The sequence below is a fragment of the Pelophylax lessonae genome (genome assembly GCF_965119305.1).
Source record: "Pelophylax lessonae genome assembly, chromosome: 2".
NCBI classification, from domain to species: Eukaryota; Metazoa; Chordata; class Amphibia; order Anura; family Ranidae; genus Pelophylax; species Pelophylax lessonae.
The window spans coordinates 303,477,174-303,501,716 of NC_138769.1; the positions used below are offsets into that span (position 1 = coordinate 303,477,174).

A 24,543-nucleotide genomic window follows, 5' to 3' on the forward strand; every position below is an offset into this window, starting at 1 on the left:
CATTACTACAGTAATTGGTGCTAAAAATATGCACTGTTACTGTAATAAGGACACTGGCAGGGAAGGGGTTAACACCAGGGGCGATCAAAGGGTTAAGTGTGAGTCTTACTTATTGTAAAATCAATACAGAGACCTCTGTTCCTAAATAGGAGGAACACAGGAGCTCTGTATTGATTCCTGAAAGAGCACAACGATCTGCCGTAATCTGCTGTAAAATAGTTTACAGCAGCAGACCGCCGTTCTCTCTTCACAGGGAGTGATCGCGGGTGCCCGGCGGCAATCGAGGCCGCCGGCCCCATGGATCAGCTTCCCCGCTGGCGAGTGGGCACACGCCCCTAGGATCGCTTCTGTAGATACGGCGATTTACTGGAACCTGCCGACCTGCCGCCGTATTACTGTTATACGTTCTACAGTGGCTTGTTGGCAAGTGGTTAAAATACTTTCCACTTAGAAGTTCAAGGCCTGTATAGATTCCAAACTCAATGCACATGTAGACTCAACGCATTTTGGAAATCCTTCAATAGAACATCTGCAGAGCATAAATATATCCTTTAGGCATATAAATTTCTTAACTGCAATATATATGGATTATCCACTTAGAAGATAAAAAATCTACACACTACATACCAATACATCGGAATCCACACTTGATCTTTGTAGAAAGGTACCAAATGATACAATTAACTGGAATTTAAGTGTATTTTTCCCATGGAGATACATCTTTATGAACCAAGCACATATATGTATACATTTTTTTAGTAAGGCCAGAAAAAACTACTGTATGTTTAGGTGCTAAAATAATTATGCCAAGGGCCTACCTTCGATATGGTGACCAAACTCCCAATGGTACAGCTGTAATAGAACATAAAAGTCGCCAGTTGAACAGGAAAGTAGTCAACCTTGTATGTTCAAATAACAGGGATTCCCAGTTTATGCCCATCAAAGGGGCAGATCGAAAAATGATACAATATATAGGGGTAAATAAACAACTACATTTTCTGGTAATTGCTAACAGAACATTCTGTATCCTACCAACCCAAAAGGAGCTCACCTCTAGGTCCTGCATCATTCACATCATTCCAGCATATGTGTGATCTAGTCTGGCTTACCTCTAATATATAGTCATACGGATTGCACCACCCGCTTACCTACTGATGTTTTTGTGCCAATGTTTTATCCAAATGAGTAATTGTTTTATCCAAATGACTAAGTAAATGTAGCCAACACCTGAAAACCTCAGATGATGCTTCCTTGATCTTACAGTATGCTGGACAAAGACACAGACTTCAAAGATGGTTCTGATCAGCCTAAGCCACACTGGACCATCGCACATTCACGAAAGATGCTAAAGCGTGACGTAAGCGATCATGCATCCCAGCTCTCGTACATGCTCACGTGACATCCAGAGGACCATAGAGTATTTTACCATGTTTTTTCATGGAATAAAATCGTTTTTATGATATGCAGTTTCTCAATATAGGTCCATATAAAGTCCATGTCTACATATAGTGTTTATAGCATTATACGACTTGTAGGGACGTGGACATATAACACACAGTCTGGTTCTTCAACTATTTTCTTCTCTAAACTGTACCTTTAACATTATCTGCTACTAGATTTATACATTTCGGCCCTTTTTACTGTGCCAACCGTGCCATTACTTAAAAATTCAGGGTTGTTAAAATCTACCTCCTTATTAAAATGTATGTTACCCCAACATCTCATACTCCTGATATGTGTCTGTTGTACCATGTACATGTATTGCATTTGACCGGTACACAGGAACTAGTGCATGGACCTGGATGCACAGGCTCTGTGTATGGGTCCATGCACCGGTCAATCAGTCCCTGCAAACCTGTCAAACTCAGCTGTACAAGGTGAGTCCATACAGCCGATACATGTCTATCCACTTCTATGGACTGCCTGCGTGCATACAGTTCAGTGCTAGTACAGAAAAATATTTATTTATTCTTTTCGCTTCTTGATCTGGCCAGAAAGATTTTTCTGTCTCCACTGCACTGGGAGGAGCAGTGAAGGAAACTTTGGACATCAGCATTGTCTGTCAGTCTAGAAATAGAGTAGCATTAGATGCACTAGCTGAACTCCAGCAAACCATTTTTTAAATAGATATTTTTCCTTTATTTTCACCTGGTAATCTGGCCAATAAGTCTTTTTTCAACTACCTTTACCAGACCAAGCTGTCTCGCAAAATTGACACAATAAATATATTTTGATAAAAGCCATTTAAGACCCCGTTCACACTGGGGCGATGCTACTTGCCGGGGCGGCCTCACAGGTCACAGTGCGCAGCTCGCACCGCAACCTCAGAGCGGCCGGCACGGACTTCATATCATTGAAGTCAATGCAGGTCGCTCCGGACCCTTTTTCTTGTGTCGCTCCTATTAGAACGGGTCCACAGCTTCTTTATGGCAGGCGACCTGTCAGGCGACCAGGTCGCCTGACAGGTCGCCCCAGTGTGAACGGGGTCTAACACTGACATGGGTGCTTACAGTGGCCAGCTTTTTTTTCATTTATATAAAACCTTGATTCTATTAAAAAAACAAAATAACAAACTGCTGTAAGTAAAGGACCAGCTAAAGTTCTGCTTTAAAATGCTAGTCGATTTTGTCAGCTGACCTAACAGGCAGCGCAGGTCCCACACCCAAATCAGAATACAGACAGACTGTGTTGTGATCTGTTCACTGAACTTTTACAGATGTAAGTTCTGAGATGCGCTTGGAGATTTGTGCAGTTGGCCACCTATTGTTGATTTTGACAGGCTGGCTGTGCTGAACATCTGTAAATCCTACAGGTCGGTATGCTGCAAAATCATGGCTTGCTGCCAGCTTTCTAATATAACGTTTTGAGCTGTAATGAAACTACCTCAGTGATTGTTGTGCTATTTGAGAATGAATTAATTCACAATACAAGCAGCTAGAGAGGTCAGGGATGACTAGATTGTGCAACTCTTTTACTGGCACAGGTGCAATTTATGCGTTTCAAGTACTAATTAAAGTGGTACTAAACACTATGCATTTTTATCTTAAAGGAGAAGTCCACCCTAACACTAAAATCTCTACATCTACAGACATCCACAATCTAAGACTAATATATCGAAGCATCTAAACAAGAAATCGCTATACATAACTTTTTTGAAGCCGGTCCGGTCTCCAGTGGCAGAAGCTCTGCAGGTGGCACAGCAGACAACGGCTGGGAAATGTTGTCACTATTAGAGTTACTATAGGGCTTCCGTTGTCGGCTGCCTCCTCTGCACCTGCCTCCACAACGAAGCTGCCGCTGACAGCTCAATGTGGGATTGAACCAGAGCTGCTTCAAAAAAGGTAAGTATACTGATTTCTTCTTTACAGGGTTAGATAGGTTAGTCTTAGATTGTCTGTCTGTAGATGTAGCGATTTTAGTGTTAGGGTGGACTTATCCTTTAATGTGAAAAGAGGAGGGTGCCTACCCCTTATCACTTCAAGAATCACTAAAAACGTGGTATAGTGTGTCTGCTTAAGTGAAACCAACACTTTAAAATTTTGCACTGAAAGTAAAAAGTAAGGCGCTACATCATATAAAAGGTAAGTATATAGTAATATAGATAAACAACACTTGAGCAATGTGCAAAAATTAAAGCGCCACACCATATAGAAGATGAGTATATAATATTGGCATTTTTGCTCATTGTCCATGAGGGAGAGGTACAATTGAATCTTTGGTGGCATTGAAAGCCAGTGAACCTTTTTCCTTCTCTTCCTTGGTGGATGCATACACTATATTACCAAAAATATTGGGACACCTGCCTTTACACGCACATGAACTTAATTGGCATCTCAGTCTTAGTCCATAGGGTTCAATATTGAGTTGGCCCACCCTTTGCAGCTATAACAGCTTTAACTCTTCTGGGAAGACTGTCCACAAGGTTTAGGAGTGTCTATAGGAATGTTTGACCATTCTTCTAGAAACGCATTTGTGAGGTCAGACACTGATGTGGACGAGAAGGCCTGGCTCACAGTCTCAACTCTAATTCATCCCAAAGGTGTTCTATCAGGCTGAGGTCAGGCCAGTCAAGTTCCTTCATCCCAAACTCGCTGATCCATGTCTTTATGGACCTTGCTTTGTTCTCTAGTCCTCATTTGGTGGAGGGGGATTATGGTGTGGGATTGTTCGTTTTTTTTTTTTTTTTTGTTTTCAGGGGTTGAGTCTGGCCTCTAGTGAAGGGAGCTCCTAAGGCGTCAGCATAACAAGACCTTTTGGACATTTTCATCCCCCCAGTTTTGTGGGAACAGTTTGGGGATGGCCCCTTCCTGTTCCAACATGACTGCGCACCAGTGCACAAACAAGGTAAAGATATGAATCAGTGGGTTTGGGGTGAAGTAACTTGACTGGCCTGTACCATAATGTTTTTGTGATTCCACGGGCTTGTACAATTTTAAGACTTGGCTTAACACAGCCCAATCTTTATTCTACCAGAAATATGGGTGTAATACTGTTTGTTTTGCTATTAAATTAATTTTTCCTGAAACTATGCATTTGCATGCAATATGCAAATATTGTGTATTATAAAAAATTGCAACTAACACCATTTTCTTCTCCGAGGTCTCTGTTTTCAGAAAATACATACTTTTTGTGAAGTTTACAGTAGTTTTAGCAAAAAAACAGATTTCAACGTGTGCAAGATTTTTAAAATTGCTCTGGTAGAATCGCTAATGAGCTAAAAATGGAAAACTCCATAAAGGAAATAAAAATGGTGCTGCTTTGTAGCGCAGAAATTTTATGAATTGTTCCTTGATATTAGAGTCCTGTAAGATGTCTACAGCAAATAATAGAACTTGTAACATGAATTTAATTATTCTGGCATAATCATGTAAATTATAGATAAAAAAACATGTTTATCTCAAACCTCCTTGCTAGTTCTAATTCTGTGGGGAACCTGGGCAGTCATATCAATGTTACCACTTTTAAATTGTGAAGAATTCATTTTTACAGCTTTCGTTCGTGTAGTAATTCTAGTTTGCAATTACTGTTTATTGCAGGTTCAAGATCCAGAAGTATGTGACCAAATGTATGAGAGTCTGAATAGGATAAACAGCAATTATTATAAAGAAAAGGTATTCCATAGTATATTCTCACTCTTCTACAGAATGCAGTTATTTATACTTCCTCTCCAGTTAACCTAAATCACATCACCACATTTTATAGGTTTGAATTCAAAGGGAAAGTCTAGTACATGTGCAGGAAAGTTTTGAATGTCATATTTGTGTCTCATGTGTTGTGTTTTTTTTTTCTGTGCTCATAACTTGTTGAAGTAACTGCACTTTCAATCCCCTTTTTATTAGTTGATGCATTCTTGCTGAATGACTGCTAAAAGAAGCTATTAAAAAATATAATCTAAGCAGATCTATAGATTTGCAGTGAAGAGCAGTCGCTGTGCCACTCTAAGCGGATAGTCATGCATATACTTATATGTGGCACATGTACATTATAATTCCAAACTACAATCCCAATTCCAAAAAAGTTAGGACGCTGCGTAAAATCCCCAAAAAAAACAGAATGAAATGATTTGCAAATCTCAAAAACCCATATTGCATTCACAATAGAAAATGTTAAACTGAGAAAATGTACTATTTTGAGGGGGGGGAAAAAGGTAATTTTGAAATTGATAGCAGCAATATGTCTCAAAGTTGGGACAGGGCAACAAAAGCTACCAGAGTAAGTGGTATTAAAGCGGTTGTATCCCGCTTTTTGACACTTTTAACTACAGGTAAGCCTATAATAAGGCTTACCTGTAGGTATAATTAATATCTCCTAAACCGGCACAGTTTAGGAGATATTTGCAGTGCATGCAGCCGCTCACGCGAGCGGCGAATGCGCTCTGAAGGTCCAGCTGACCTTCAGCTTTCCTTGCAGGGAGCTTGCCGGAAAATCACTCCCACGCGGGAGTGACGTCATCACGGCTCCGGGCCAATCACAGCGCCGGAGCCGCCGAACCCGGAAGATACGCAGAGGGATCATGGCAGCGCCCGCAGCGGTGTCCGGGGGTCCATGTCGGGGCTTCGTTCTAAGGTAAGTAATACATAATGAGCTAGTATGCGATGTATACTAGCTCATTATGCCTTTGTCTTGCAGGGTTTTTTTTTCGGGTTTACAACCGCTTTAAGTAACTAATTTGGTTAGTTGGCATTAAGGTAATAACCTGATTGAGTATAAAAAGAGCATCCTAGAGAGTCGGAGTATCTCAGAAGAAAAGATGGGAAGAGATTCACCAATCTGTTAAAAGCTACAATTAAAAAGTGTCAAACTATTTCAGAATAATGTTCTTTAATGTAAAATTGCAAAAACTTTAAATATATAATCATCTACAGAACATAATATCAAGATTCTGAGAATCTGGTGAGATTTCTGTGCACAAAGGACACAGCAATATTGGATGCCAGTGATCTTCAAGCCCACAGATGGCACTACATTAAAAGAGGCATGATTATGTGATGGACATCACTGCTTGGGCTCAGGAATACTTCCAAAAATCACTGGCTTTGAACACAGTTCACAGTGCCATCCAAAAAATGCAAGGTAAAGCTCTATCATACAAAGAAGAAGCCATATCTAAACATGATTAAAAAACACTGACGTCTTCTCTGGTCCAAAACTCGTATGAAATGTCTGTTGCAAAGTTGAAACCGGTTCTGCAGTCAGATGAATTGAGATTTGACATCTTTTTGATGACCATGGGCTCTGTGTCCTCCGGACTAAAGCGAGGAGGGCCTCCTGGCTTATCAGCGCTCAGTATAAAAACCTGCACCTCTGATGGCACGGGAGTGCATTAGTGTATATGGAATGGGCAACTTGCACATATGGAAAGGCACCATTAATGTTGAAAGATTATATCCAAGTTTTAGAGCAGCATATGAGGAACACTTATCAGTGTCCACCAGTGCCACTGTCCACCACTGCCACCTATCAGTGTCCACCAGTGCCGACAATCAGTTAAAGAAGAAATGAAAAAAGAAGTTCAACTTAAATTTTTCAGAGCGCTCATCCAGAGACAGCATTTCCCAGTCCTCCACTATTATGCGCGCTATCTCCAGCCACGCATTATCTCGCTTTGTCTGGTCTTTATAATTGGCATCTGTAGTATCATATAATACTGGACGCTGCTTCACCAGCCGGATCAGCAGCTCATTGTCCACCAACTCTCTCCTAACTACTTCTCTGCGGCGTCTGGAGGACATTATAGCAGGAAAGCAGGAGCAATATAACCAGGCAAGGCAGAGATAATGGTATATGGGAAGTGGAGGCGTGGCTGCACTGTGGCATGCCTGGGTAATTTTCCTTCTTCTTCCTGGAAAGTCTGATCAGTCGCTTGACAAAAGATAAGGATCCGACTTGGAGGCGACTCCCATTGAAGTCTATGGGCACAAGTCGTATACAAGTTGCCTTGAAGTAGTACAGGAAACTTTTCTGAAGTCGGAGCGACTTCATTAGTACATATTAGGACGGCTCTCATTCGTTTACATTGCATTTGTTATGACAAGCGACTTGAGGGCACTCAAGTCGCTTCCCAAGTCGGAGTAGTGTGAACCGACACTTAATGTATTCTTTAATTCTGTATGTACATTCTGATTTTTTTTTTTTTTACCTATGGTCGGTCATGAGCTGTAAAACTACTTTGAGCAAAGCCAATACTTTAACCACTTGACGACTGCCCACCGCAGATTTACTGCGGCAGGCGGCCGCTCCTGGGCAAACCGCCGTAGTACTATGTCGCTTGCTCAGCAGACTCGTCAGCTGGGGAGCCAGTGCGTGTGACAGGCGGCTCCGATGGCCGCCGGCCACTCGCGATCTCCCCCCGCTGACAGAGAAGGACGGACGACTGATGTAAACACAGCCATCTGTCCTTCTCCCTGAAGTGATCATAGAGGCTATGTGATCCTGCTATAAAGGATCCATGTCTGTTTGATGATCTCACAAGCCCAACCCCCCTCTACAGTTAGAATCACTCCCCTAGGCTTACATTTAACCCCTTGATCACGAATAGTATTAGCCCCTTCCCTGCCAATGGCATTATTACAGTAATAGTGCATATTTTTAGCACTGATTACTGTAGTAATGTCACTGATCCCCTCCAAAAGTGTAAAAAATGTCAGTTAGGGGTTCGATCTGTCTCCCACAATGTCGCAGTCCCGCAAAAAATCGCAGATCGCCGCCATTACTTGTAAAAAAATAAACAAAAATGACATAAATCTTTCTCGTAGTTAGTAGATGCAATAACTTTTGTGCAAACCAATCAAAATATGCTTATTGCGATATATTTTTTTTTTTTTTTTTTTACCCAAAATATGTAGCAGGAAACAAATTGGCCTAAAATGTTAAAAAAATTTGATTTTTACTTTTTTTTTTTTTGGGAATGTTCTATAGCAGAATGTGAAAAATATATACAGTGGGTACTGAAAGTCTTCAGACCCCCTTAAATTTTTCACTCTTTGTTATATTGCAGCCATTTGCTAAAATCATTTAAGTTCATTCTTCTTCCTCATGAATGTACACATAGCACCCCATACTGACAGAAAAACACAGAATTGTTGACATTGTTGCAGATTTATTAAAAAAGAAAAACTGAAATATCACATGGTCCTAAGTATTCAGACCCTTTGCTCAGTATTTAGTAGAAGCCCCCTTTTGATCTAATACAGCCAGGAGTCTTTTTGGGAAAGATGCAACAAGTCTTTCACACCTGGATTTGGGGATCCTCTGCCATTCCTCCTTGCAGATCCTCTCCAGTTCTGTCAGGTTGGATGGTAAACGTTGGTGGACAGCCATTTTTTAGGTCTCTCCAGAGATGCTCAATTGGGTTTAAGTCAGGGCTCTGGCTGGGCCATTCAAGAACAGTCACGGAGTTGTTGTGAAGCCACTCCTTCGTTATTTTAGCTGTGTGCTTAGGGTCATTGTCTTGTTGGAAGGTAAACCTTCAGCCCAGTCTGAGGTCCAGAGCACTCTGGAGAAGGTTTTTGTCCAGGATATCCCTGTACTTGGCCGCATTCATCTTTCCCTCGATTGCAACCAGTCATCCTGTCCCTGCAGCTGAAAAACACCGCTTAGAATTAAGGCCAAAAAGTTCTATTTTGGTCTCATCAGACCAGAGAATCTTATTTCTCACCATCTTGGAGTCCTTCAGGTGTTTTTTTAGCAAACTCCATGCGGGCTTTCATGTGTCTTACACTGAGGAGAGGCTTCCGTCGGGCTACTCTGCCATAAAGCCCCGACTGGTGGAGGGCTGCAGTGATGGTTGACTTTCTACAACTTTCTCCCATCTCCTGACTGCATCTCTGGAGCTCAGCCACCGTGATCTTTGGGTTCTTCTTTACCTTTCTCACCAAGGCTCTTCTCCCCCGATAGCTCAGTTTGGCCGGACGGCCAGCTCTAGGAAGGGTTCTGGTCGTCCCAAATGTCTTCCATTTGAGGATTATGGAGGCCACTGTGCTCTTAGGAACCTTAAGTGCAGCAGAAATCTTTTTGTAACCTTGGCCAGATCTGTGCCTTGCCACAATTCTGTCTCTGAGCTCTTCAGGCAGTTCCTTTGACCTCATGATTCTCATTTGCTCTGACATGCATTGTGATCTGGAAGGTCTTATTTAGACAGGTGTGTGGCTTTCCTAATCAAGTCCAATCAGTATAATTAAACACAGCTGGACTCAAATGAAGGTGTAGAACCATCTCAAGGATGATCAGAAGAAATGGAAAGCACCTGAGTTAAATATATGAGTGTCACAGCAAAGGGTCTGAATACTTAGGACCATGTGATATTTCAGTTTTTCTTTTTTAATAAATCTGCAACAAGGTCAACAATTCTGTGTTTTTCTGTCAGTATGGGGTGCTATGTGTACATTCATGAGGAAGAAGAATGAACTTAAATGATTTTAGCAAATGGCTGCAATATAACAGAGTGAAAAATTTAAGGGGGTCTGAATACTTTCCGTACCCACTGTATATATATTTTTTTTTAAATTGTCTTTTTTTGTTTTATAGCGCAAAAATAAAAATTGCACAGGTTATCAAATACCACCAAAAGAAAGCTCTATTCGTGGGGGGGGGGGGGAAAGGACGTCCATTTTATTTGGGTACAGCGTCCCACGATCGCACAATTGTCCGTTAAAGTAACGCAGTGCCGAATCGCAAAATAGGGCCTGGTCATTTAAGCAGCAAAATCATCCGGGGCTAAAGTGGTTAAATAAGGAGGTGTTGGTTGTAGTTGTCCTTGGTGATCTATCACTGGAGGTGAATGAGGTTAATCCAACAGAGATGAGAAAGTAACAGACCCCTGGATATGTTGGCAGGAATTGTTGGTCTGGCTTTCCTTGGACCGCCCTAAAATACTGCAGGAAGAACATTTGTTCATAGTCCGTCAGCCCACTTTCACACTGGTCCGTTTTTGACATACAATTTGACATGTCAAATCGGAGCCAATTGCCGGCAATGGCATCGCCCGAATCGGTGGGATGCTGATTTTGCAGCGCTGCACCGATTCCCAAATATAGTTTCTGCACTACTTTTGCCGATTCGGGGGGCGGCGCTATTTCAATAGGTATCTGTGCAGGAACCCGCACAGATTTCTGTGAAATGGCTAGGAAGTCCTGTTTGAAATTGTGCGAGATCAGCTGATCTCGCATGATTTCAAACTGGCCTCGGTGTGAACCTACACTCAAAGGGGAATTTGGGAATGACTTGTTCATCATACCTGCCACCCCGAAAAGACTTGACCTTGCAACAATTCTATTATTCGCAGAGGTGGTCACGTTTTGTATAGTAGTTGTTTTTACTATGCTTCCTGTCTAGTACAAGATGATACATTACTGCTACATCAAAGTAAGTGTACAGAACTGTGCAAACAAAAACTTTCGTAATAAGTTTACATAGATTCTGAAAATCACTCCAGGGATTCTCTCTGCAGTCATTCAGCAAGGATGCTTGGCACACTTTTTTTTTTTTCTCAAATAGAGGGTGCAGTCAGTTTTTCTTTTTTGATGTGTCCAAAAAAGGAGATTTCCGTTCAATTTCTGTTCTGTAGGTTCAAAGCGGGAAGATGACTGAATGTGCATGGCTTTTGGTGGTCTTGGATGCTTTTTCACTCTCAAATATTGATGCATTTTTCTCTTGTGTGGCTTTGCATTCTCCTCACGCAAATATCAATAGCTTTGTCCAGCAGGGGGCACACAAGTACATTGTAAATTATTATATATTGCTTCAATAGCTTATTCAAAGCAGCATGTAGGTTTTTAAAAATCTGTTGCTTTTTTCTCCCCCCCCCCCCCCCCCCCAAGTATCCACGGCTTCAGGATACAAGTTTTACAGAGATCACTGCTGAGGAATACAGAATGGTACTTGCAACTGGTAAGCCATTTATTCATATAATATCTGCTGCCTTTTTTGTTTCTGTGCATTACTTACTTTGACCACTTGCCTCAGTGAGTAGCAGACTTGGAGAAGCAGAACTTTTGCCATATACATTTTTATTTACAGTTAGATGTTTTTCTTTATTACATCAGCTTTAGAGTACAGGAAATATTTATTTTATTGCAAATATATTTTATATTCATGTAAACATTTATATTTGTGATGACTTGTGTTTTATAAGCCATAAAGTCATATTACTGATACTGTTTTATTCAGCAAATAAAATGTCCTTTATTGCTACAGACAGTCTGCAACAGATGGATGAAATGAAAAGAGGAATGTGGAAGAGACTCATGGACAAGTTTAATGTTAAATCCCCTCAGGATGGAGCAAAGGAGTAACTCTTATTGTTATCAGAACAATCCATGTGCACTCCCTTCCTGAACAAACCCCATCTGCTATATACAGTCTCTCCTAATAAACAGGCCTTTTCCTTCCCATTCCTTGTGTGTTCTTACTTTAACCCATGGAAATGTCTGAACAAATGCCAGGTGCATGCCCTGAGAAATATGTGGATTTAACTTTTCGATATGCACATTTTTATTTAACCTCGCTTTGCAAGAAGTTGTACGGTTTTAGTTATTCTGGCCAATCTAAACTTCCTGGATTACATAATATCAGGTGTATGCACTTGGTGTTTTCTTCATTTTGAGCTGCTACAATTTCAGCGCTGTAAAAATTGCAAACTGATTTACAGCACAATATTGAACTGTCCTCTGACCACTAGATGTTGTTCAAAAGGTAATAGGAATTGTTGAGACTTCCAGCCAAGGGTGAGTAAAAGCAGGTGATTGAGTTGTGGTTTTATCACTCGCCCACCAAAACAAAGACATGCTGTTGTTCAGGGCTGTACACCCCCTGTCACATTCAGGGGGCAGTACGTCAAACAAAGCCTATTAACGTTATAGGAATGTGCAATGCATGCAGTAGTAGCACAGTGGTTCAACCTTTTTAGGGCTTAAATAGGTTGAGAGGAGACGACAAATTGCCTACCAGATGCCTGTCAACCATATTCTGAAAAATGATTCAGCACAATGGTGGCAAAAGGCTGCCTTGTATGAGAACAAGCCCTTAAAGCGGAGCTCCGACCAGAAGGGGAATCTCCGCTTGTTTGCCTCCCCCCCCCCCCTTTCCTTGCCACATTTGGCACCTTTTAGGGGGGAGATGGTACGAAGGTACCCCCTCCCATTTCAAACTGAGACAGAAGTTCACCCCCCCCCCTTTCTTGGACACTTCACAGAACCCAAAAGACTGCAGCCCATTCTGCATAAGCAGTAGGAAAATGGCTGGGAAGCCACAAGGCCTTATCCAAGATGGCGGAGCCAGCACCCGATAGCCAATTGTATAATCGGCTTGGGCGAGGACACTGCTGGATGCCTGGACAGGTAAGTGCCCTAAAAAAAGTTAGTAGCTACAGTATTTGTAGCTGCTGACTTTTAATTTTTTTCTGAAGGAGCCCGGAGCTCCTCTTCAAGATGGCCTTAGACAGTTAGAACCTTGGCTGGTTCAGAACCATGTATGGGCAGGCTGAATCAACTTGGGTACAACCAGAGTGTCGGATTTTACATGCAATTATTGTAGGTGGCTATTATAGCTGCTAGCAGTAATCCATGTGTTCTCCCGGGAGGGTAGTGAGCCACGGTGTTGATGGGGTAATCAAGCGATTTTGTTTCATGGTTGCAGGACAGAAAATTGCTCCATCTATGTTTGGCTTTAGAGTGCTGCTGACTAAACGCAGTACTTGCAAAAAAACAAACCTATCAGGGCAATAAACCCCCAATAGTTATTGTTTTTTACAGCTTCTATAGATACAGGGTAGATTGCATTGATCCATTTATTGATCTTAACTGCCTTAAAATGACCATACTTGGGGCCAGCATTTGTTGGTTTTCACAACCATTTCTTTCTTTTATTTATTTTTCCAAAGGCCAAATGATCAAAAATGGGGTTTATATCAATCAAAGGCACCTTATTACCTTTCTAGAAGGCATTTCCACACCTGATTTATAGTATATTGGCTGCTAGAAAGCAATTTATGGATGACAATATTGCAAGGCGTGTAGCCAGCATTCGCTGCAAGGGGGAACTTTACCAGCTCAACCAAAATTTGTAACAAATCACTGAAGAGAAGCATTAAAAGAGAAGTTCACCCAAAAAAATAAATACTTTTTTTTTTATTTTTGCAGGCGAGAAAAAAAAAAAGTGCATTTATTTGTTTTCTAAGCAGAGCATTGCACCCACGATCAACAGATGACTGCCAAGCACAGATTGGTGCTGTTGCAGTCATGTGGTGTAAATTTAACTGGAAAAAAAACTATTCTACATTTGATAAAAAATAATAAACTACAGTTTTGAATGGTGAAGGCAGCGTTTGTTCTGATGGACAGCCCAAGTCATTATGTTGGGGGGGGGGGGGGCGGGTACAGAGCTAATGTCACTCAAGCAGCTAAAGGTGACCCACTAGTGATGAAAAAAATCACACGGGGCAGCTTCAAAAGGTGAAATGAGTGAAATCAAGGGCTTTGCAACAAGAGTTATGGGGAGCATGAAGAGTGGCAATGCAGTAGATACAAGTTTGGCTGTGATGAAGTTGACACTGACAGTGGGGCATGGAAATGAAACCATCAACCATTTTAATTTATAAAAAAAAAAATAACTATTGGATGAAAACAAGCATATGCACACATGTAAAGAACCCAATTTGAAAGATATGTACACAAATATTGGAGGGTTTAATGACAGTTAAAAGATGAACTCTAGGAATTGCAGCACTTTTAACATTGTGCTGGTTTATTCCCAACTAAGTGTATGCCAACCCGTTGATGTATCCCTTTTATTTACATTTTTACTGAGTGCTGGAAGTGCAGTCATCCCCATACTTCTGCTGCTCCACCTATGGGTCTCTAATCTTGCAGCTCCAGTATCATTTGCAGTACTCTGCCCGCCCCTCATATTCTCTTGCCCAATGATAGAAGGCTTTGCGTTCTGTGAAACCATACACAAAATACAAAGTGGGGTTGGTGGAGGGGTGGGCAGAATGACTGCTGTGTAGAAGAGTGCCTCTCCCCTGTCAGAGTTCTGGAAGTATAGATAAGGCTGTACTTCTGTGCTCAGTAAATAGAAAACAAAAGAGAGCAGTCTATGAGGTGATGTACACCTCATTGGACTTAACCTCTACTAAACCAGCATATTTTTAAAATTGCTGTGAATTCCTGGAGTTCCACTTTATAATAACAAGTAGATTATATATTTCTTTAGCACCATTTAAATAAAGTTAATCTTTAATTTTGCAGGTTTTAACAAACTCCCTTACTCAGTATTACGACTGCCTATTGGGGGTTTGGTGGCCACCGTTTGAAGTACTGCTTCATAGAAATCTTTTTAGTGGTACAATTACTGCTGTGTTAATTGTGTGCCATACAAACATGAATGACATGACATAACAAAGACAGGATATGATTTCAGCATTTATTTTAGTGTTTGTGTTTGTGTGTATAGATATATTCTAATTTTGCAGTGAATTGCTGCCATTGTAAACAGTGGCTGTAATTTACATTGAATATCCTCCTTTCTTGAATGTAAAAAGCAGCATTTTTCACCACTGTAACATCATTGGCAATGTGTTCAAAAGTAGTCCACAACATAGTTTTACAGTGCAGAATTAATTTCCAGTGCATAAGCGCACTAAGACTGGCTGGCTACTATCTGATTGCTTGCTGCTGCATGTCCCGCATTCGCTTGTACATCTACAAATCCCATCCGCTGCCGTCTCTTCCGTTGCTCGGTCATCTAAATGAAAAATGTACAAGGAGGAAATGTATCAAATATGTATCTAAATTGCTTTCTGCCACAGTACTGACACAGTGAAGCACAGCATATGTTAATTTCTAAGGCTGGATATTTAAGCGAGTAATAAACTGCTTGCTGTGCAGGTTTATGTCCTGACAAAACCAGTCAAATAAAAACAATGTTGTTTCATAATAAACCTGTTAAGGGGAATGCGTCTAACAAGTGCATAGGAGATGGTGTCAGGCCCAATCAGAGTGCACATATACACTACTCTTAATAACTTGTTCAATAATTGGTCGGTGTGGAAAAGAGATTTTAAACGAAAGTAGAATTGTATATTTGGATTATAATGTATTAAAATATTTTTATATTTGGAGAATGTAACCATAAAATGGTGAACATGCAATGCATGGCTGCAAATGTTACAGCAAATTGCAAATGTGTTCAAGCTTAGTGAAGTAACCTGATGGTGGTGGCATAATGAATCGTAGGACATTTTTCAGGGCTGTATACAGACACAATCCTATGATGACTCCTTACATCTCCAAACCACTTCATGTAATCACTGTTGTATTGTTCAATACAAGCACATTGCACTTTATGAGGAAACATGCTCTTGGAAAACCATTGATTGATTATTAATAGGTTTCTGGACTTCACCTGCAGAATAGGTTTTGTTTTCATTTCCCAATCACGCTTGGTGACTTGGAATTCTCTTGATTCTGCCTACAATTCCAAGTTGAAGTAAAGTGCATGATGTGCGTTTGGGTGGCATTTGTTTTTAAAGGCACCCCAAGCACAGTGTGATTGTTGCCGCAATTATCGCACAACAGAGTTGCATGATAATCCCAGAAAAACGCACCTTTAAAAACCACTCACAGCTTGTCACTCAAAAAGGAGCAGGAGCTTCTTTTGGGTGACAAATGCGCAAAAGGCAGCTCTTTGGAAGTGAATGGGCTGCCCTATGCACGTCTTGCAGAAACGTGTCTAAATCGCGCTTTATAATACAAAAATGGGAACGCTCATTGCGGCTATGCGAGATTGGAACAGGGCCTAAGAAAGCCGAGTAGCAATGCTGAGTATGGGCAGCCTTGAAGAGGTTTCTAGTGGAAGGGTGAGAGTTTGAAAGTTGAAGACCTTTTTAGGTTTTAGGACCTTGGATTTACTAAAGTTCACAGTCCAAAATGACCCATATGATAGGGAAAATAAATGCAAATGTTGCTAGGTTTCATAAAATAGTCATTTTGTTTATTTTGGATTTGACCAACTGGACATCTAGATGAAGATGAATAATATAGTTAAGAGAAATTCAGAAGCCATACCTGTTCTTTCAGCTCATTGAGCTGTGATGTTAAATGCGTTACGAGCCGCATGGTTGAGTTGAGTTTGTCCTGTAGACCACGGATCTCATTTTGCTCTCCCTCCCCTTCATTACTGACTAAAGACATCGCTCTCATCCTGGGGAACCAGTCCAGGTTCTTACTCTACAGAAGAAAACATAAATGCATATTCAGTTAGAACGCTTACAATTCTATATAATGTCATCAGTTAATGCATTATTTTAACAGTGATGTCTTCAAAAATATAATAATGATTAGCATTCCTATTGTTATCAAATATTTTCTGTCTTTTTAGTTCTTTTTTTACTGATAATTAAAAGTATTGTTTTTTTCACAATGTTTAAATTAGAACTAATAGAAAAACTTTTATTTTGAATAAAAGGGAGAGTTAGCTCCATCATTTTTTTTTTTTTTTTTTTTTACCCATTTCCCATCTGTCTCCAAGTGGGGAGATTTCCCTTTACTTCTTGTCACATAGCCAAAACAGGAAGTGATAGGAAATTCCTCCAAAATGAGGAAATCCCTGGTTGTTAACCAGAACTAGTGTCCATACTGAAAAATATTCTATTCTGGCTACAACTCAAAAGTTTTAAGGCTGGGTTCACACTAATGCGAGTTGGATGCGGGTTTCCCGCATCCATGTCGCATGACAGGAGACTATAACTAGCTCTCAATGGACCAATTAGCACCTCTCCAGGGTGGCCCCATAGCACATTGCACACGGGTCTGTGAGAGGATGAATCTCCCTAATAGAGGAGCAGGCAGCAGTAAAAGCTGACAGGTGTTCCCTCTCTGCTGTATCCAAAACAAAAAAAAGTTTTGCCTTTAGTTATACTTTGGATAGCTGCAATGCTTAGTTCATGTCTTGAAGAAACAATGGAAGACAGAACACCCACCTTGAAATTAAAGCAGAACTGAAACTGAAAAAAAATTGCAAACAGGCAGGCTTATTTTTGCAGAAGAGAAACGCAATGTCTCTTCTAGAATAAAATAAACTTACAGTACCTGCCTGTTTGCAATCTTCTATATAGAATGTACACTGAGCATTTGCAGTGCTTGCGTGCGGTTATGACTGCACCCCTGTGCTTGCGCGGAAGTGATGTCATCCCAAGACCTAGAAGAAGTCGGGGAGAAGATGTTGGCGCAGCCTTAACGGATGGCCCTAAGGAGACTCAGACTGCTGTAGCTACTGCAGGAATTTCCAAAGAGGAAGATTACCTCAAGCAGACATTTACTGGATCCTCTAATAGAGAGGCTTCTAAAATCGTGGCAATAGTTGACTGATCATTAAACAAAACATAGACAATTGTTATTTCAACCATTTTGTATAAATATGATCCTCTTTCTAGTGTACTTCCTATTTATTTTTTTCTTGCCCAAGTAGTATACATCTATGGATAATGCCATTTTCATCTTGTCGCCTTTTGTTTTCTTTGCAAAAGTCTGCATTTTCTTGCCAAATGCTGAAATAGCTGTAAATTTTGCTATATGTAACAGATGCTTTCTGTTCTATATGTTTAAAACTGAATGGTTGCTCTTATGGATCTGAGGCCTGTGGCCTAGTTATGTCAAAGCAACAGCTAACAGCAGAATAAGTGCATATTTTCTATGACAAGCATATATATGTCAAGTCTTACAGATTTGGCTTTGTGCTATTATTAAGCATTATTTAAATGTTTGTTGCATGTACTTTTTCTTCCAATAGCTTCAATTGACTGAGCCCCTTAAAGTAAAACATCTCTGAAGCCACATTTTATATGACCCATAACTAAACCATGAAGGAAGGGCCTCACGGCTCTGACAAAAAGTGTGAACAACATCTGTGTTGGCCAGGCTAAATGCATCTGACAATATTAGGCCAAGGATTAGGATAAAGTACATTCTGGAGCACAGGTTCTTAAGCCACACCAATCAAACCTAATTTACAGAACATTCACAAAATATAAAAATGTTGTTTACAAACTGAGTTTAATCAGTGATCACTGCCCCTTTGTACCCTTGGAGCCCTTTTCACACTGAGGTGTTTATCAAGCGCTTTGGCACTAAAAAAAAGCACCTGAAAAGCTTGTGAAAACCTATTCCCATTAAAATCAATTAATACTTTCACACTCGGGTGGTGTGCTGGTGGGGAGGTGAAAAAAATCTTGCAAGCAGCATCTTTAAAGCGCCTCAAAAACGCCCCTCTCCATTGAAATGAATAGGGAACGCCTTAAAAGCGCATGAAAAGCCCTTCAAAAGCTCCTCAAAATGAATCTTAACCACTTGCCGACTGCCGCACAACTATATACTGCGACAGTCAGCCCCCTACAGGCAAAGTGACATACCGGTACATCGCTCGCCCACGAGCCTGTAGTCTCCGCTCGTTCCCTGCCATCCCCTCGCATGTGACCGGCGGCTCCGATGTCCGCCGGCCACTCGCGATCTCCCTCAGGAGAGGGAGAAAGACAGATGGCTGATGTAAACCCAGCCGTCTGCATTCTCCCTTAGATCATCACAGAGGCTATGCGATCCTGCTATGTAGCATCGTATGTTTCTGTGATGATCTAACAACCCACGCCCCTGACAGTTAGAATCATGCCCCTAGGGACACACTTAACCCTTTGATCACCAATAAAGTTAACCCCTTCCCTGCCAGTGTCATTTTGACAGTAACAGGTCCAATCTGTCCGCCGCAATGTCGCAGTCCCGCAAAAAAAAAAAATCGCAGATCACCGCCATTACTAGTTAAAAAAAAAAAACAATAAAAATGACATAAATCTTTCCCGTAGTTAGTAAGCGCAATAACTTTTGCGCAAACCAATCAAAATATGCTTATTGCGATTTTTTTTTTTACCAAAAATATGTAGCAGAAAACAAATTGGCCTAAAATGTTAAAAGATTTTTGATTTTTACATATTTTTTTTTGAGAATTTGATATAAAAAAATGTGAAAATATTTTTTTTTTCAAAATTGTCGCTCTTTTTTTGTTTATAGCCCAAAAAATAAAAATCGCACAGGTGATCAAATACCACCAAAAGAAAGCTCTGTTTGTGGGGAAAAAGGGACGTCAATTTCATTTTGGTACAGCTTAGCACGACTGCGCAATTATCCGTTAAAATCACGCAGTGCCGAATCGCAAAATAGGGCCTGGTCTTTGAGCAGCCAAATCCTCCGGGGCTTACGTGGTTAAAGCAGTTTTTGAGTCACTTGTTCTAAAAAAAAAAAAAAAGAAAAGTGCACCGCTAATGCCTCAAAAGCGGCTGAAAAGCCCTGCAAAAGCGCTCAGTGTTTTATGGGCAGTTTTTAAGCGCCTCAGTTTGAAAGGGCTCTAAAGGAAATCTACCAAGCATGCATTGCTGGTGAAGTCATGGTCTTAAGGAGGGATTGCAAACTTGTGTGTTGCAGGCACCTTTCCTATGCTGCTGAGAATTTTTCTGCTCGCACTTTGTGTGAAAGGTGCCTGCGTCTGCACAAAGAAGCTGGTGAAAAAGAGATGCAGCGCTCATTCAGGGTTCTAGAATAGACGTTTGAGGAATCTGAATAGTTTGTGCTCTGGCTTTAAATGTCCTCCGAACACCCAAAAGAATGCATATAGATAAGAGGAGCCAGCACCTCGCACATCCGTATCAAAGTCCTTATTTAGCTACAGAATAGTAAAGATAAGAACAGCTTATATGTTTTCGGCAAATAGCCTTAGTTATAGCCAGGCTATGACTAAGGCTATTTGCCAAAACATGTAAGCTGTTCTTATCTTCACTTTTCTGTAGCTCAATTAAGACTTTGATACGGATGTGCTAGGTTCCGGCTCTCCTTATCTATCTGCACAAAGAAGCTGGTGGTCGTTGCCACAAGCTATGGTCAAAGCTAAAAATGTTTTTCTTCCCAATCTGTCTGTTATTTCCAGCTGTGGCTTCAGCCAGTGATTGACATCTGGTGACCCTGGCTTACACACTGATGCTGGCTACAGCGTGCCTCTGCATGCATTGGCCAAAATAGATTTAAGCCACGGCTGAATGTATGTCAGGGATCTTGTGCAGCAGGTGCTCATGCTTATGCACATGTGCGGATTCATAAGCATAGAAGCCTAACAAGACAAGCAAGGAGTAGAATGCAGGTGCGGATGAGCAATGGAGCATACGTGCGGGCATGTGCACGTACACATAAGCATGCACACGCACCCACAGATTGTGGCACCCAGCAGCCCATTTAAACTGAAAGTCTGCCTGGCCTCAGTGCTGGATTGTCTTCAGCTTTGGTCCCTGCTTTCCTGGTTCTTCTTAACCTAATTTGATGCAGTGTGCGGCGTATGCTCTGAGCACCGACAGGCTGACCCCCCCCCCCACCCCTTCAACCTCTGCAGCAATGCTGGCAGCACTCATACGTCTATTTCCCAAAGACAACCTCTGGATATGACGCTGAGCACGTGCACACAACTTCTTTGGTCGACCATGGCGAGGCCTATTCTGAGTGGAACCTGTTCTGTTAAACCACTATAGTGTCTTGGCCACTGTGCTGCAGCTCAGTTTCAGGGTCTTTGCAATATTCTTATAGCCTAGGCCAACTTTGTGTAGAGCAACAATTCTTTTTATCAGATCCTCAGAGAGTTCTTTGCCATGAGGTGCCATGTTGAGCTTCCAGTGACCAGTATGAGACAGGGAGAGTGATAACACCAAATTCAACACACCTGCTCCTCATTCACACCTGAGACCTTGTAACACTAACGAGTCACATGACACCGGGGAGGGAAAATGGCTAATTGGGCCCAATTTGGACATATTAACTTAGGGGTGTACTCACTTTTGTTGCCAGCGGTTTAGACATTAATGGCTGTGTGTTGAGTTATTTTGAGGTAACAGCAAGTTTACACTGTTTATACAAGCTGTACACTCACTACTTTACATTGTAGCAAAGTGTAATTTCTTCAGTGTTGTCACATGAAAAGGTATAATAAAATATTTACAAAAATGTGAGGGGTGTACTCACTCACTTTTGTGAGATACTGTAATTGGTTATACTGTACATCAAAGAATGATTCTGTTTAGAGATGACAGGGTTTCTTTCTAAAGGGTTTGCAGTTCTAACTGAAAAGCAAACTTCAGCTTCAGTCCCCCCTGTGTCTTACAAGCATGAGATTTCCATCCCACTGCTGTCTGTACTGTATTGACATACTTCAACCATTTTTATTCATATGTAACAGCAGTATGACATACATGGTTGGGTCCCAATAGCAGGGTTTACAAACAGGGGGTACTACGTGTAAAATCTAAAAGCATGACTTAACCATAATTGAAATAAATGTGAAATGCCATGGTATTGCACAAGGAAGTCCTTAGCAGGTGCTAAATTGACATCCAACCTTGTGCAAGAATTATGGTTTTTGACAATAAAGGTAATTTAAGGGTATCTTTAATGGTCAATTGTAGTGGAAAACACAGCAAGAGTTCATTGTATGAGGCATTTTATCAGAGTAAAGTATAATGAGGCAATATGCCTGGAACTTCTAGTATGGTCATTAAAGGTATTAACCCTTTGCTATTTTGACCAAAAGGACCATTCCTGACTTGTACCTAAAAGCATGAGTTGAGATAAAAAAGCAAATACACCTATGCAGTATTCTTTTCATCCATTTCTGCAGTATTTTTTGCGTTCTTGCGTACGCATCTTTGACGCGTTTTTCCCCGCTTTTTTTTTTTTGCGTTTTGCATTTTTCTTTTGCCCAGTTTGTTGTTGGGCAGAATAAAAAATGCAAAGCCCAAATCATGGCAAGAAACACACTTGCTTGCTTTTCTGCAGCTTCTCTATTGAAGTCTTCTGAACCAAAAATGCACCATTTTGCATTTTAACCACATAACGACCGCCCACCGCAGATATATTGCGGCAGGCAGCCGCTGCTGGGCAAAGTGAGGTAGGGGTATGTCACTCGCTCAGCCGCCTGTAGGGGGCGAGCTCCCACCCCCGCTCGTTCACAGGCATCCCCACGCGAATGACCGGTGGCTCCGATATCCGCCGGTCACTCGCGATCTCCCGCAGGAGAGGGATAAAGGCAGACGGCTGATGTAAACACAGCTGTCTGTCATTCTCCCTGATGTAAGTGCAGAGACTATACGATCCTGCTATGTAGAATCGTACGTCTCTGTGGTTACATCACAAGCCACACCCCCCCCCCCACAGTTAGAATCATGCCCCTAGGGGCTTAACCCCTTGATCACCAATAAAGTTAACCCCTTCCCTGCCAGTGTCATTTTGACAGTAACAGTGCATATGTATAGCACTGATTACTGTAGTAATGTCACTGGTACCCCTAAAAGTGTCAAAAATGTTAGTCAGGGGTCCGATCTGTCCGCTGCAATGTCGCAGTCCCGCAAAAAAAAATCGCAGATCGCCGCCATTACTAGTAAAGAAAAAAAACCCAATAAAAATCGTTCCCGTAGTTAGTAAACGCAATAACTTTTGCGCAAACCAAACAAAACACGCTTATTGCTTATTTTGGTTATTTTTTACCAAACATATGTAGCAGAAAACAAATTGGCCTAAAATGTTACAAAATTTTGATTTTTACTTTTTTTTTTTGAGAATTTCATATAAAAAAAATTTGAAAAATATTTTCTCAAAATTGTCGCTAATTTAAAAAAAAAATTTAAATCGCACAGGTGATCAAATACCACCAAAAGAAAGCTCTATTTGTGGGGAAAAAAAAGGACTTCAATTTTGTTTGGGTACAGGGTCGCATGACCGCACAATTGTCCGTTTAATGTCATGCAGGGCCGAATCGCAAAATAGGGCCTGGTCTTTGAGCAGCCAAATCTTCCGGGGCTTAAGTGGTTAAAAAAAAAGTCCCTGACTGTTTCAAAGAATGCAGCGGCTGAAAAAAGCATAGATTTGAACGTGCCCCATAGGAAACTATGTTAAATGGACTGTAGTGCATTTCTGCAAAAAGCACTATAAAACATAGGTGTGAACCGAGCCTTGGGTAAAAAGTAAAAGGATGATGCAACAGGTTAGAAAGTTGTATGATTATTACCATTTTGCTTAATCAACATTGTGTTGACAAATAACGCCATAACATATTGTAAAAATCCTTTTCCTTACATCAAATCATTTTAGCTTTTTTTTGACTTTTACAAAAGTAAATCATATCACTCAACATTTTTGAAGCTATATATGTCTCAATTTAATACAATTTTAAAGTATACTGTTCAACTGTATATTAGTTACTAGTACACTTTAAAAGATAAAAGCTAGTTCTGTCATTGTTGGTGATATATACCAAGTGGCAGATTAAGGGTGCACTCACACCGGCAGTTTTAACTGTGCCTGGGCATGGTTCACTCCTTGGTCCAGTTCAGTTGTGTAGTGTGAGTGCTCCAAAACATGCCCAGGAATGGTTAAGCACACTGTGGTGGAACTACTTGGAAGAGGTGTTCTCAGGCACAGTTCATGTGTGGTCCAGAGTGGGTCGCTACAATCCGCAAACTATGCCAGAGCACAGAACACTCCATGGATCACTGAGCACAGAAGCATGGATCACTGTAGCTTGGATTATATTATTTTAAAGCTCAGTGTAGTGTAGACCAGCAAGGGATTTGGAAGGGGGGACAATCAAACTCAGGCACTGTTCATGTGTGGTCTGTGCCAGGTTCATCCGACAACTTTCTGGATGACTCCCCGCTAGGGCCCCCTCCTCTTTTACTGAATGAAAGGCTTTGCCTACTCAGATACGTGACGTTCATATAACGGGAGGCAATATGAGGACTGTGCACATTGTTTGCCTAGGAGAATGGAAAAAAAAAGAAAGAAAATAAAAGACCCTAATCGTGCAGAGGACTGGAGGAGGGGTGGAGAGGAGGGATGATCATATGGAGGACGAAGATCTGTTTTAAGCCCTGATGAAGAAACTTGTTGGCTGTTTTCTTATGAACCTTTAAAGCATTTTTACCTGTTTTGCCATTTTAGTCTTGTGCTCATTCTGTGGTTTTATGATTTA

General features: G+C 41.1%; 2 protein-coding genes across 2 annotated transcripts in view; one reads left to right on the forward strand and one right to left on the reverse strand.

Annotated features, from left to right (window-relative positions):
* Positions 1-11,891, forward strand: part of UQCC2 (ubiquinol-cytochrome c reductase complex assembly factor 2) — a 56,830-nt gene extending 44,939 nt beyond the window's left edge. The window contains exons 2-4 of the mRNA XM_082246561.1: positions 5,037-5,111; positions 11,319-11,388; positions 11,695-11,891. Coding sequence (XP_082102687.1) covers positions 5,037-5,111; positions 11,319-11,388; positions 11,695-11,792 — 243 coding nt within the window. The 3' untranslated portion in view covers positions 11,793-11,891. The remainder of the gene's footprint in view (positions 1-5,036; positions 5,112-11,318; positions 11,389-11,694) is intronic.
* Positions 11,892-14,750: 2,859 nt separating this feature from the next.
* The window catches only part of ITPR3 (inositol 1,4,5-trisphosphate receptor type 3), a 544,698-nt gene continuing 534,905 nt past the window's right edge, over positions 14,751-24,543 (reverse strand). Inside the window, exons 57-58 of the mRNA XM_082246986.1 lie at positions 16,563-16,724; positions 14,751-15,240 (exon numbers count right to left, since the gene is read on the reverse strand). Coding sequence (XP_082103112.1) covers positions 15,136-15,240; positions 16,563-16,724 — 267 coding nt within the window. The 3' untranslated portion in view covers positions 14,751-15,135. The remainder of the gene's footprint in view (positions 15,241-16,562; positions 16,725-24,543) is intronic.